The 13,487-nt window shown below is 34.3% G+C and overlaps 2 protein-coding genes across 3 annotated transcripts; one reads left to right on the plus strand and one right to left on the minus strand.

Annotated features, from left to right (window-relative positions):
- The first annotated feature begins 2,955 nt into the window (after positions 1 to 2,955).
- On the plus strand, positions 2,956 to 10,668 carry LOC102622972 (uncharacterized). 2 transcript variants are annotated; one of them, XM_006481438.4, is made up of 14 exons: positions 2,958 to 3,426; positions 3,521 to 3,681; positions 4,551 to 4,654; positions 5,395 to 5,461; positions 6,004 to 6,096; positions 6,184 to 6,348; positions 6,495 to 6,635; positions 6,730 to 6,807; positions 7,835 to 7,947; positions 8,037 to 8,097; positions 8,443 to 8,610; positions 9,678 to 9,779; positions 9,970 to 10,059; positions 10,198 to 10,668. In XM_006481438.4, the coding sequence occupies exons 1-14, from the start codon at positions 3,147 to 3,149 to the stop codon at positions 10,258 to 10,260; spliced, it is 1,686 nt and encodes a 561-aa protein (XP_006481501.1). In that variant the 5' UTR covers positions 2,958 to 3,146; the 3' UTR covers positions 10,261 to 10,668. The 2 variants fall into 2 exon arrangements, with proteins under 2 accessions (XP_024955588.1, XP_006481501.1); XM_025099820.2 differs by lacking the exon at positions 6,730 to 6,807 and having other exon boundaries at positions 2,956 to 3,426.
- A 587-nt stretch (positions 10,669 to 11,255) lies between these two features.
- LOC102622675 (small RNA-binding protein 11, chloroplastic-like) lies at positions 11,256 to 12,818 on the minus strand. Its single transcript, XM_006481437.4, has 4 exons — positions 12,569 to 12,818; positions 11,730 to 11,798; positions 11,542 to 11,648; positions 11,256 to 11,465 (listed from the first exon to the last, which is right to left on the minus strand). The coding sequence occupies exons 1-4, from the start codon at positions 12,687 to 12,689 to the stop codon at positions 11,352 to 11,354; spliced, it is 411 nt and encodes a 136-aa protein (XP_006481500.1). The 5' UTR covers positions 12,690 to 12,818; the 3' UTR covers positions 11,256 to 11,351.
- Between the last annotated feature and the right edge of the window lie 669 nt (positions 12,819 to 13,487).

Here is a 13,487-nt window from a genome sequence, read left to right on the forward strand (position 1 = left end):
GATTACAAGAGATTCCTAATGTGAAAAATTGCTTTATTTATTTTGAGGTGATGGTGCTAAATTAACTCATACACGTAATGGTTAAAATATGTTTAGTTATTTTAACTTAAATTTTTGTATATAAACTTTGAGTCATTTATCACATGCAATTTAATAACAGATGAACTAACATCATTAAATGCTACTTTGACTATCAATATGTATCATTAGGTTGCATGAAATAAATGGTTCAAAAATTAAGTTGAAATAACCTCTCCCATACTTAATAAAAGTATATAAATAACAACACCTGCCTGCTTATTTCTTTCTTTCTTTTTCTCATGGTGCATTTACTAAATGAGAATTGGAATGGACTGGTATTGGAATAAGGAAATAAAATCAAAATAAATTATTTACTTGAGCTATACGAATCAGACTGAACTACATTCCCATTTTGGAATATGAATGGATTGTTACAAATTATTAAAATGCTATTTGTTAATTGTTATCCCCAATATTAGTTGTATCTATTATAATATATCATAATATATTATGATATTAACAATAATAAGAATAAAAACAATACTAAAACTGAAAATAATAACAATTAAGAAAATAGTAATTAAAATAATAAAATTAACACATTTTTATAATAATTATAATAATAACAACAACTTGGAGGACGATGATTGATAATAATAATAACGATGATGATGAGATGATGATGATGATGATAATCATTGTCATCGTCGTCATCATCATCATCGTTACTATGTTAATAACGAAGATGATGGTCACAAATGGAGATTATGTTCCCAGTTTCGGTGACCAGTTGCTACTGAACAGTGAAGACAGTGATGAACAGTAAAGATTTTGGCCCAAATGAATGGTCATGAACGCACATAGATTTTGGCCCAAACGGAGACAACATGCTTGATCCCAACGACAACTGCTCCTCATCATGATCAGTAACAACGACGACGATTAGTGACAATGAGGCTTGTTTGGGCACGATGACTTAGGAAATTGGTAGCGATGGTGAGATTTAGTTTTTTTTTTTTTAAAAAAAGAGGGCTTTTGGTACTTTAATTTGCTAGTAGGGGCAGAATTGGGATTCGATTTCCCATTTTCCATTCTCAAATTAGTGTAGACCCCACAATTCTGGATTCTAATTTCTCAATCGGGGAAGTAAATGCACCATAGAGTAATGTGTTAGAATTCAATCATTGGACATCATAAATATTCACCTTTTTGTTTTCCTTTTGAAACAATAACTTTTTATCAAAACACAATTCAATATATTGATCTCATACCTCTTTAGTTCATTTACCAATTGGTAATTAGTGTGCACTAGATTCAAATTTGGCTTGATTCGAACAAGTGGAATGAGGAATGTAAATTATAATAAATTGTTCGCTTAAGTTATAGGAATCAGAATCAGAATTAGAATGGATTATATTACTATTGATTTGTTTACTTTATATTGGAATCAGAGCAAATTATTATAAAGTACTAAAATATCCTAAGTTAATTATTGTGTTGATCATCATCATTAATTGGGAACGGGCAAATGAAAGATAGAAAGGAAAAAAATGTGCGCAGCATCAACAATGTTTTCTTCTTGCCACAAAATAATAATAATCATCATCATCATCTTCATCATCATCATTATCCTCATCATCACTAGTGATGAAGGCCCCGTTTTATATTATGGTTGGGCAGTTGTAGCTTTTAAGCTGCAGTACTAAAATGTTCGATAAACATTAACTACTGCTGCTTGAAAGTTAAGTTAATTTGATTTTATACTCATTTAATGAAAAGCATATAATTATTTTTTTTTATTAGAACTATAATTTAAAAGTCATATTTAAATTACACTGTCAATTTTTATTTTATAGTTACAATTTTTATATAATAGTTGTAATTTGAAAACTATGACACCTTAATACCAAACATGATTGAAATTGGCATGTGTTGGGATTCTTTCTACCCTAGATTCAACTTCTCTACTCTTAAACTCGCTTCAAGAATTATATTGCTCAAGTTGATGATGTAGTATCAAATGATTTTCTACTAACCAATAAACGGCAAGTGATCTTTAATGACTGAGCATGAGTACTATTAGCAAGTGTACAACACAAAATCTGCCCCAAAGAACTACTTTAGTGCGAGATCAACGTCTAGCGATGCAACAGTGACCGTATGACCGTCGACGCAGTTTAGAGATTGACATGAAGTGCTGGTGGTTCGATGTTGGCATGCCATTAGTCGGATTGTGTTGCGGGTTTAGTTTTGATTGGATGTTTGATGATTTTAATTTTAATTTTTTCCTTTCATACTTTTGTGCTTTGATCTAAGACAAATTGGGAATTTGAAAATATTGGTAAGAGTATTTTAAGAAGTTCTGAAAATGGAAGTTTGATTCCTAATTATTCCTAAATTGGCGTCGGGCCGACCATAGTACCACACCCATTCCCATTTTCATATTCATTTTTACAAGTAATCAACAATCATTTGGAGTAAACAACAATTATTTGATTATGAATTTCAATTCCTAAATCCTACAAGTAAATGCGCTACAAATATATTCATCATACTACACAATGACATCTATTTTAAGATCTCATACAAATAATCTATTACCCAGAAAACAATAAATTAACTCTTTTGAATTATCTCCCGCCGTTAGATTTGGTACTTCCAACTAATACAATAACAGATAACTTGTAAAATCGAGCAGTACGAAAGCCCTCTAGAGCCCAAATCTTCGTTCCCCTTGTTTGGACACTGGACCTTCTTCACTTTGAGGGGTTTTCGCAACAAGTCCAGATCGTAACGCCCACTAGACCACCCGTATACTTTAAATTTTTTTAAAAATAAAAATAAAATGGAGTGTGAATCTAACGATCAAGTGAAGTCTCCAAATTAACGTGAGAAAATTATAGAGCAAGCATCGGACTCTCGGTAAGAGTGAGTCGCACTATTATAGTATTATTAACAAAAACGAAACAAAACACTGTCTCTGTCAAGCGTCTATCTGATCGCAATTAATTTTCTATTTTAATTATTATAATCACCAGGTCAAATCGAAAGGAACCATAATATTTATTCACCGATTTAAGAAACAATCTCGTTCCCTTTTATTAACCCTAGATCAAAATTCACAAATGGCTCATCGAAAAGCTCGAGAGCGCGACATGCTGGACTCCGTTTACTCGATGCTAGCGCTCGTCTTCATACTTGTCGCTTGCGTCGAGCTCTGTGACGCCGCCACCGTTGTCGACGTCTATCGTCTCATTCAATACGACATCTCCGGCGTCCCGTTTGGATCTCGGCTGGCGAGCCTCAATCACCACGCCGGCTCGCTCCATTTTTCGCCCGGCGCCGATCTGTCACGGACCGTTGTTATGATTCCGGTTCGCGAATTGAACATTAGCTTTGTCACAGGTAGTTTTATTTAGTTTTTTTAACGGTTGTCGTTGCTGAATATAAAGCTTTTGAGATTTAAGATTAGTGAGATTGTTTATTTTTAATTTTACAGAGTATGTTTCGCGGAAACATCCGCTAGGAGGCATGTTGTTTTTGCTTCCTGAAATATTTAGACTTGAAAATGGAGGCGGTGGCATGGATGTACGTGAAAAGGAAGTGGTGAAGAATGTGTTGTTGGAATTGGAAAAGTTGCTTGTGCATGCCAAATTGCCAGTGAGTCTTTATTCAGATGTCGTATTAAGTTTCTTATTTCATTGTTAAGTTATGTTTGGAACTGAGTGTTTTGGAATGAAATCAGTACTTGTTTAGTGTAAGGGGGTGGGCTAGTTAGTAAGTAAACATGAGATTTTTATTTAAGCAGAAGCACAACAGTTGCAAAGATGAACTTAGGAGTTTTACTTCATAGTTACTAAAATTGACGGTAAACTTGCATGGTGCACTTCCAAAGAACATTCATGTATGACTGTTTGCTTATATGTTTCTTTTGCATTCCGACATTCTTATCTTGAAGTTGTCGTGTTGTGCAAACATAGTATCAAATAATATTGCTGATTGTTGCATAAGTTGAAGTTGTCGTCTTGTGCAAATAAAGTGTCAAATAATATTGCTGATTGTTGTCATATAACTGACTGTTGCATAAGTTGAAGTTGTCGTGTTGTGCAAACATAGTATCAAATAATATTGCTGATTGTTGGATAAGTTGAAGTTGTCGTCTTGTGCGAATAAAGTGTCAAATAATATTGCTGATTGTTGACGTATAACTGACTGTTGCATAAGTTGAAGTTGTCGTGTTGTGCAAAGATATTATCAAATAATATTAGTAACTGTTGTCCTATAACTGACTGTTGCATAAGCTGAAGTTGTTGTTGCATGCAAATATAGTATCAAATTTATATTACTGAATGTTGCACAAAATCTATCATATTTGGAATGTTCTCTCTGGATGGTTTTTGGATTGGAATCGAGAAAATAACATAATATTATAGCAGCACTTCCCAGTTTCACATTTTTCATTAACTATTTTCGCTTCTGTGTTGATTTTAATAAGTGCTCACCTTGATGGTGGAATGTTTTTGTTGCAGTATCCTGTCTATTTTGCATTTGAGAATGATGAAATTGATGCTGTATTGGATGATGTCAAGAAGAATGATGCCACTGGTCAGCCTGCCACTGCAACAACTGGAGGGTTAGTTGATAACTCTGTGATTGAAAATGTTGGATAATTTGTAAGTTATGTGTATCCTCTGGAATGTGAACTGTATGGAAAAGTTTGGTATCTATCCATAGAAATTTCAGATACTTTGGCCATCCTTAGGAATTGCATCTCCCAAGTATCTATAGTGGATTTTTTTATCTGCTTGAGTATTTGAGTGAGAAACATCTGATTCCATTGCCCTAAACTCTCTACTAGGATATTTACAAAGAAGCCAAAGGTGCATATGATTCTCTTTTGGAAAATGTAACAAACTTTGGGGAACTCCTAGTAGTGATTATCTTCTGGTGAATATGCATCTCATCAGTTGTTTTGGTCCAACACCGCTGTTTTTTTGCCAACCGAGTCGTTTTCATAAATAACATTTTCTGGTAAAGGGCTTTGATTCTTTTCTATCCTTTAGGCTTTTCTCGCCTTTAGAGATCATGTATTTCTCTGATTTTACATGTTTCATTCCTTGTTTCTTGACATTACTGTACTTCATTTCATTTTATTGTTAGCTGTGTCCAGAAGGGCATACTTGTGCATTATTTCTCTGATTTTATATGTTCCATTCCTTGTATCTTGACATTACTGTACTACATTTATTTTAAGGTTGGCCATGTCTAGAATGGCATAATTGTGCACTCTCTAATTTTTGTCATGTTGGATTGATAAGAAAATTCTGTTCTACTTTTGTTGTTGATATCTTATTTTTTACCTCTGCTTTGCAGATACAAGCTTGTCATCCCAATAGCAGAACCTAAGAAAGTTGCATCCCCCACCATAACAAACATCCAGGTGCCTAGTCAATGCTTAACTTCTGTTTGTTTGTATGTTTGTTCTAGTAAATTGCGAAGATCGTGCATGTGAAACAGCCTTTAGTACTCAGTTTCATATGATGGCAGTGGCTGCTTTAGTATAAATAACCTCATTTTTGTTTAAACCATCTTAAAGATCTGAACCAATAAATAGTTTATTGCAAGTTGCTTCTTCAGTTCTTTGCTTGCTTCTTAATTCCTGACCGGGTTCCAATTTCCAACTTCTGACAATGCTAACTTGTCAATATGAGTTCCTCTGCTACCTATTATCAATTCTTTTGCCCTTGCTGGAAACATTCTTTTATACATTGATATTCTTAGCATCGAATTTATAATCATATTGCCTTGGCTTCTGTCATTGATACCAAATACAATTGAATTAATTTAATAGAGTTATTAATATCACATAGCATTCATGAAATCAGTAATTAATACCCTTTTTGGTTCCTGAAGTTATGAATCCTTCTGATGGTGCTTGCCTTTCAAGAACTTGAAAACTGAGTATTCTTTCAAGTGATGCAGGGATGGTTGCAAGGATTAAAAGCTGATGGAGATGCAAATCAGCTGCCAACAATTGCTATAGTAGCATCATATGATACATTTGGGGCTGCTCCTGTATGTAATTTATTACGTATCACTTATCGATTCAAAATTTTATGTATTAGTCACTGATCCATGTGACTCTGTGATAATTACTTGTAGGCATTATCTGTCGGAAGTGATAGCAATGGTAGCGGTGTTGTGGCACTTCTTGAGGTAGCTAGGTTATTCTCTCTTCTCTACTCAAATCCTAAAACTAGAGGAAGGTACAATATACTTTTTGGACTGACGTCAGGTGGACCTTATAACTACAATGGAACACATAAGGTACTTAACTCTTCTTCGTTGACTCATTTTAATTAGTTATATCTCAGGTGCTTATTTCTTTCTATACCTTCTTTTTATTATGGTTATATAATTCCTTTTTGTCTTTTCTTCACTTCTTTGTGTGTCTTCGTATCCTACTTTTCCAGTGGCTTCGAAGTTTTGATCAGCGGTTGCGTGAGAGCATTGACTATGCTATCTGCTTAAATAGTGTTGGTTCATGGAATAATGAACTATGGATTCATGTATCTAAGCCTCCAGAAAATGCCTACATAAAGCAAATATTTGAGGTAAGCTAATACACATCTCAAGAATCTATTTAACTTGTGGTTTATTGTTTATAGTTTATTCGCTGCCATATAGTTTAATGGATTGCCTGTGTAGGGTTTCACAAATGTAGCTGAGGAGTTGGGCTTCAAAGTTGGCCTAAAGCACAAGAAAATTAATATCTCGAATCCTCGAGTAAGTAGGTGTAGATGAATGATTGAATTTAAGCTTATGATTTTCTTTTATCATTTTACTGAGCAAACCAAAACTATTACGGGTCATTACAAGAAGTCAAGAAATAGCTAGTAGATATTACTGGGTTAGATGTTTGGTAGGTCATGATAGCCATGAGTGATGCTGACGGGCTTTATGTGTAAGCTAGGTGGGATGTTCTAATATATATATGTATATGTATATGTGTGGGTGTGTGTGTATGAAATAAAGAGATATATATTCACGTATATGTATACGAAACAAAGAAAGGAAACAAAGAAACTAGTATTAATAAGAACAATAATATAACAAAACGTGAAGTCAACAGAGAAAGAACCCCCAATGGTGGCATGTTCTAATGTTATTGCACTAAATTCCTAGATAAATAATAAGAACCAGAAATAGATATGCCTCTGATTTTTGTTGGGTAGATTCTCTGTTGGAATAATAGGTGCATCTACAATTTTGTGGTCATTTGGTGAGATTTTACAGTTATATTAGCTTTTGTTATTTCTTTGGCCTTGAAAGCTTAAGCTCCAAATCTTCTGGACTCTAATTTAATGGAAACTCTGGACAACCTCAAGTTTTTATATGTTTAGTTTGATAGCTAATATGATTTCATCTTCCCAACTGGATAATTCGATTACGATTTTACAGGGCTATGTTATCTGGGAATTGTTACAAATATAAATGAGGATAATACCTTTTGGCCATTCAGTGGCTGATGAAAGTGGTGACAACTTGAGAAAGTGTTACTTTAGAATTAACATTAAGATAATTAGAATATGCCATAAATTGCTTGATTCATCTATAAATATCTTGTGTTCATGTTTCATACTCTATGTATGAATTCTTTTCACTAATCTGCAATTCAGTATATATTGGGGCAAACGTTTTGTTTGACAATTTATCTAACTGATAATTGAAGAAATCTGATGTGTCTATCTTGCTTTGGTTTTGTTTTTATATGTCTATTTAGTTCAGGTGATAAAGCTGCTTTCTGCTGTAGGTAGCTTGGGAGCATGAACAATTTTCAAGACTGAGAGTTACTGCCGCTACCCTTTCTGAGCTCTCTGCTGCTCCTGAGCTTTTGGAAAGCACTGGAGGCTTGTTGGATAGCAGGTTACGTTTCAAATTTAATCCTATTTATCTGATTCCTGGAGTTTCTACCGGATTTAGATTGTATTTGCTGAACTATTGATCCCATGCAGGCATTTTGTTGATGAAACATCATTTATCAGAAGTGTCAAGTTAGTTGCCGAATCTCTTGCTGTAAGTTTAATATATTGAGAGGTACATCTTGGTTATAATGTTTCATGTGATTGTATATGCATATTTTTATAGATTGACTCTACCAGTGTGCATTTTAAGAGACTGACTCTCTACTAGTGTTTATATCATAGTATAGTTACCAGGAAGCTTGCTGGGAATTCCCCAAGTAAAAACTGAGTGATCATTGACCCCACTGCATAATAAAATACTTGTAGAGTTGTTGCTGGATCAATAAGTTAAATCTTCCAAGTATCTTGCACGCACTTGAAAGTTGATTATTGTTTAAGTTGCGTAAAAATTCATTGTTTTATGTTTTCTGATGGGTCCTTTTCCTTTCTTGTCCAGAGACATATTTATGGTTACCAAGGAAAGAATATTCAAATTTTTGCAGACAACAGTAGCTTGGCTGTCAACCCCTCTTACATACGGTCTTGGTTGGATCTGTTGTCACAAACTCCTCGAGTGGCGCCATTTATCTCAAAGAATGACCCATTTATCATGGCACTGAAAAAGGTTTCTTTCTTTCACATTTTCACGGTTATGTACGTATTGCTTATTTTGATGATCACGTGGAAAGTGTTGGAAATTGTTGAATCATCATAAATATATCTTCTTCTTTACTGCTTTTCACTTTTCAGCTTTTCACTACTTATATTTGACTTCAATGAACTTGGTGGCACTTTGTGGAATTGATTTGTTACTTTCAGTTTTCTGCATGTTTGTACCGACTTATGTTTAATGTCAGTAATCTGATATAATTTCAATGGAAGTAAGTGGAACTACATAGGGATATTGTATTCCTTTCAGGGTTATGTCTGCTTGGTTGAACTATAATGGTTGTAAAGATTTAATGAAGTTCCCTCAAATGTCGTGTACTTGTGTTGCAATCTTTTGAAACAGATCACTTCATTTTAATCTTTATCTCATGGATTGATGAGTCAAAAGTAGACTTATTTAATCGTGCAACTAAAATGCATTTGGTTCCAGTGGGATGTAGTATCGTAGCTTACTAAGATTGTCCAAGGTCATTTGGGTAAAGGCAGCTTGTATTTTTCTTTAGGCTGCTTGAGGCTTTGGATTTGTGTTTGTTCATGCCTATGGGATAGTTTAGAATAGGGTACAGGTCCAAGTAAGAGTTCACTTGTCTTAGTGTCCATTCAATATGGTTTCTTTATGGGACTAAAGAGCTTTTTTAGATGTGAAAACTGTTTCAAACTGTTTTCCTTGTTTGGTTTAACTAAAGAAGAGCTTGTGGAAGATTAAAAATGTTTTCTGTTTTCTGTAGGAAGCTTTTAGGAGATTTTTTTGGGCTTTTTTGAAAGGTTAACTTGTCAAAAATACTTCATGTCAGTGTTTGCTAAAAGATGTGATGGACAGCCAAACAACCAACAACATTTTGTTAAAAGCTCTACTGGTATAAGATCTACTTGAAGAAGCTTATACCAAACAGACTCTCAGACTGAATAACTTGATCTTGAGTTCGTAAAATTGGGCCCAGAAACTCCACTAACAACCCTGCTTTGGTGAGACAGCCCAAGCCTATTACTTTGTATAACCTTATTATATATATTTGATGGCAGGAACTGGCCGATCATACTGACGAGGTGATCATGCAACATGAGGTGCTTGACGGGATGTTTACTTTCTATGATTCAACTAAAGCTAGCCTCAACATATATCAGGTGCCTGCTTGTTTTTACCTTCTAGATGCTAATATTGTTTAGACGTGTAATCTCTCTCTCCATTGAACACTAGATGGCTTGTCTCAACCCTTTTACGTACTTCAGACTCCTTCATTAGCTTTTCATGTATAAAGTTTTGATCTTTTTCCTTCATTTGCTTGAAGCTCATTACTGCAGATTTGTTTTACAGGTTGCTAGTGTAACATTCGACTTGCTGTTGCTTCTAGTGCTGGGATCGTATTTAATTGTGCTTTTCAGCTTTCTTGTCATCACAACTAGGGTATGACTCTTTCTCCATATCAAGCTTGAAGTTCTAAATTTCAGTTTTATCTTGTATTCGGTGTTTTATAATTTTGTTGCAAACAGATTAGAATAGAAACTTCAAAAGTTCCAAGTGACTAACAATATTTTCCAACAGGGTCTTGATGATCTAATCAGTTTGTTTCGAAGACCCCCATCCCGTAAGGTAAAAACAGCTTGATGCAGAAGCACAATGCTGCACCAGTCCTGTGTAACTATTTCAGAGAAGATTTTCTCTCGTAACGTAGGTGGAAGTCTCCCAGGAGAAGTTGGCAAATGACAACTACGAATGTGTTATGGTTTAGTTCAGTGACACGAAGGATAGTTTTTCAACAATTGATCCTAGGAAGATGTCCATAGCTTGTTGTGCCAAAAACAGAAAATCTAAGATGCGAAAAAATTTTGTTGAGATTCATTTTTCATCTGGCTATTACAGCCGACCTTGTTTTTTTTTTTTTTTTTGGGGCAGAGAATAATGCTTATATGATTTCTGAATTTGGTGACTATAGCGGATAGAGACAGTAAGCCAAGAGAAATGTCTGAATTATTTGAAAGATTAATTAATCTTTGCTTATCGCATTAGATGATCTATGAGCGGAATTTCATACAACAAAAGATGCGTGTTCATCGGCTTGTATCTAGTCTCGTCATGCATATTTTACATATATATATATATAGAGAGAGAGAGAGAGAAATTCTAGAATATCACTTATATATTATAAGTAATTGATGCATGCATGTATGTACACACTTTGAGAAGACTCAGACCATTAATTTTCTTTTGAGCCAACCAACAGAACGTACATTTCTTGCACGAATTTGTAACCGAAACCGCAGTTGGGAAAATTATCAGATGGAATAAAACTATCATGCCCCAAGTTGCCAATGATATTTTTTTTTTTAAGCTTATGAGCACTTCAATCAACTTAGGTCATATTTACACAAGGGCACATGATATCAATCCAATGGCAATTATATCATCTAAAATCCAGAACCAACAGTCTCCCATTTTCCCGTTCTCTACGCTGTTCATATTATCACAAATTGAAGATTGCAAGGCAGCCGCAGATCCCATGCAATCTCCCAGATCTTTGCTCTTTCCTTGTAGCAGTTAGTCAAACAGTAAACAGAGATATCCCATGTCAACAAGAAGGTAATCATAAAAGAACAACAGAATTGTAAAATATATTTTGTTATAGAAGAAATGATTTGAGCACCCATGTATCCAGCATTAAGGACACCGCAATATATTCATATGAAATGGAAAACAATTTAATGTCGGCTATCTTCAGCTGACTGAGGAGGTTGTCTCGCAAGTGGCACATCAGTATTGTAACGTCTGCTGGGTCTTACATTGTCCACAAAAAGGACTCGTCCATCTAGTAACTGCAAGTATATACTGTGTGATGCTTAAACTCAACAATTTAAGCATGGTAAATCAGAGAAAATGATGCAATTTTACCTTCCCATTCATCTCTGTCAAGGCATTTTGGGCTTCCTCTTCTGTGCTGAAAGTCACGTACCCGTAACCTTTTGATCTGTTCTTACCTTTATCTGTTATTATTGTTGCTGCAAAAGGAAAAGAATTGGATATTAGAAAATAGTGCAGATGGAACAGGGATTTAGACTTAAAATAGAAATAGAACAAACCCTCAGTGACTTGGCCAAATTGTGAAAAAGCATCAGCTAACATCTCTTCAGTGGTTGAGAAAGATACGCCTGCGGAACATGCCAATTATTTTATCACAATTAGATGGTAAGATTGCAAGTTCTGCAGCCAAAAGTAGTACACAACTGAAGGAAGGAAATAAAAAATATGAACATGTTTTCAATCTCAGTTACTTGTGAAACATTTACAAGTTCAAGGGAATTAGATAGAGGCGTGGCTAAGTCTGATATTTTGGACCAAAAAGGGCAAACAGATGAATCCAGATAATTAAGAAAAGCATCAATTCCAATGCAACTGTGGACAATGGAATTGCCTCCCCTATGAGAGTTGAGGGCCTAAATACGAGCAAAAACTTACTGATGCATCTACAGAAGCTCACATTCACATGCTGCGTGATTAAACCACCGGATGGTCTTACTATACAGTGAAGAATGTAATAATTAACGACCTGATAAGGCTACAAGGTGAAGAAACTATTCACCAGAAAAGTTCAAAATCAAATCAGAGTGGCTTTGATTTTTGAAAAAATGAAACAATATCACTTGAGCAACACTATAAAATTATTCAAAGAAATCTCTAGGTCAGTATTCAAATATATGGATTCGTCCATTCCACCACAACCTCAAAAATCAGAACCAAGGACCCCCCATTTGGATTCGATTGATTAATTTGAGCAATATAAAATCGGATTTTGAACTTCCCTAATCAAAATTTATATTCCACACAATCGGTTCCTTTAACATGATGCATCACATAATATTTTGTTTGCAAAATAAAGAAAAAAGATGACAAAATAGAAACACTCACAGAGAGAGAATACCTTTGACGAAAAGCTTAGAAGTGAATCCTCTGTAAGATACGAGTTGGGCTGCTGAAATTTTCAAGTTTGAATGAGAGACTGCGCCATTTCTGAAAATGTTTTTTCGTATTAGCGCCGCCATTTTTGCAAGGGAGAGTAAATAAATAAGTAACAACGCAACAGGTGAGCAGAAGAAGCCCAATTTAGTACTTCAGTTATATGCCATGTTTGTGATCAAAATTGAATGCTTAAATTAAGTTGTTTCCAATAATTTATGCTGCATCTGTTTTAATAATAAAGAAATCTTGCATTAAAATTAAAATTAGGGTAATGCCTGATTTTATAAATAGATTGCAATGTGATTTTGAAAAATAAAAAAATAATTTACAAAATGTTTATGACATAATTTTGATTTTTCTTTAAAAAAAAAAAACAAAAGTAATAGAGAATGAGGGCTACAAACTTTGTATCTGAAACGGTCGTTCGATTATTTGTAAATGAAAGCAACGGTCAGATATTGGTGGCTTATGAAAATAGGCAATCGTGACGACTAACAAGTGAATTTTTTTTTAATCTTTTTTACACTACTATATTACAATCATAATCCCATTAATATTGTTGATGTAGATTTCAGGTCAATCAGTGAATTAATTTAAGTGGGGGCGTTATAAAAATTAAAAAGACACAAAGAACTAATGTGGTTCAGCCTTTGACTTACGTCCAGAGATAGAAAAAAATAAATATTTTATTAAGATCGCGATTACAACTCAACTCTCACTCTCTTTGCTACTTTTTAGTGCTCGTCCTCATACGATTAGGGATCTTTGTTTTTATATCCTTCAACTGATAAAGCCCTTTTCTCACTCAAACTCTTTTTAATTCTCCTCTATTCCCTAAGATTTGAATTACAAAATATTTTTATTTTTTATAGGTTGTATTT

This window comes from Citrus sinensis, chromosome 8, assembly GCF_022201045.2.
Source record: "Citrus sinensis cultivar Valencia sweet orange chromosome 8, DVS_A1.0, whole genome shotgun sequence".
Classification (NCBI taxonomy): Eukaryota; Viridiplantae; Streptophyta; class Magnoliopsida; order Sapindales; family Rutaceae; genus Citrus; species Citrus sinensis.

Coding starts and splice junctions, on each gene's coding strand:
- LOC102622972 (XM_006481438.4), top strand. CDS start 3,147: ATGGCTCATCGAAAAGCTCGAGAGCGCGACATGCTGGACTCCGTTTAC. Junction 6,349..6,494: donor ACTACAATGGAACACATAAG/GTACTTAACTCT, acceptor CTACTTTTCCAG/TGGCTTCGAAGTTTTGATCA. Junction 6,808..7,834: donor TTAATATCTCGAATCCTCGA/GTAAGTAGGTGT, acceptor TTTCTGCTGTAG/GTAGCTTGGGAGCATGAACA.
- LOC102622675 (XM_006481437.4), bottom strand. CDS start 12,689: ATGGCGGCGCTAATACGAAAAAACATTTTCAGAAATGGCGCAGTCTCT. Junction 11,799..12,568: donor TTCTAAGCTTTTCGTCAAAG/GTATTCTCTCTC, acceptor CATGTTCCGCAG/GCGTATCTTTCTCAACCACT. Junction 11,649..11,729: donor ATTTGGCCAAGTCACTGAGG/GTTTGTTCTATT, acceptor TTCCTTTTGCAG/CAACAATAATAACAGATAAA.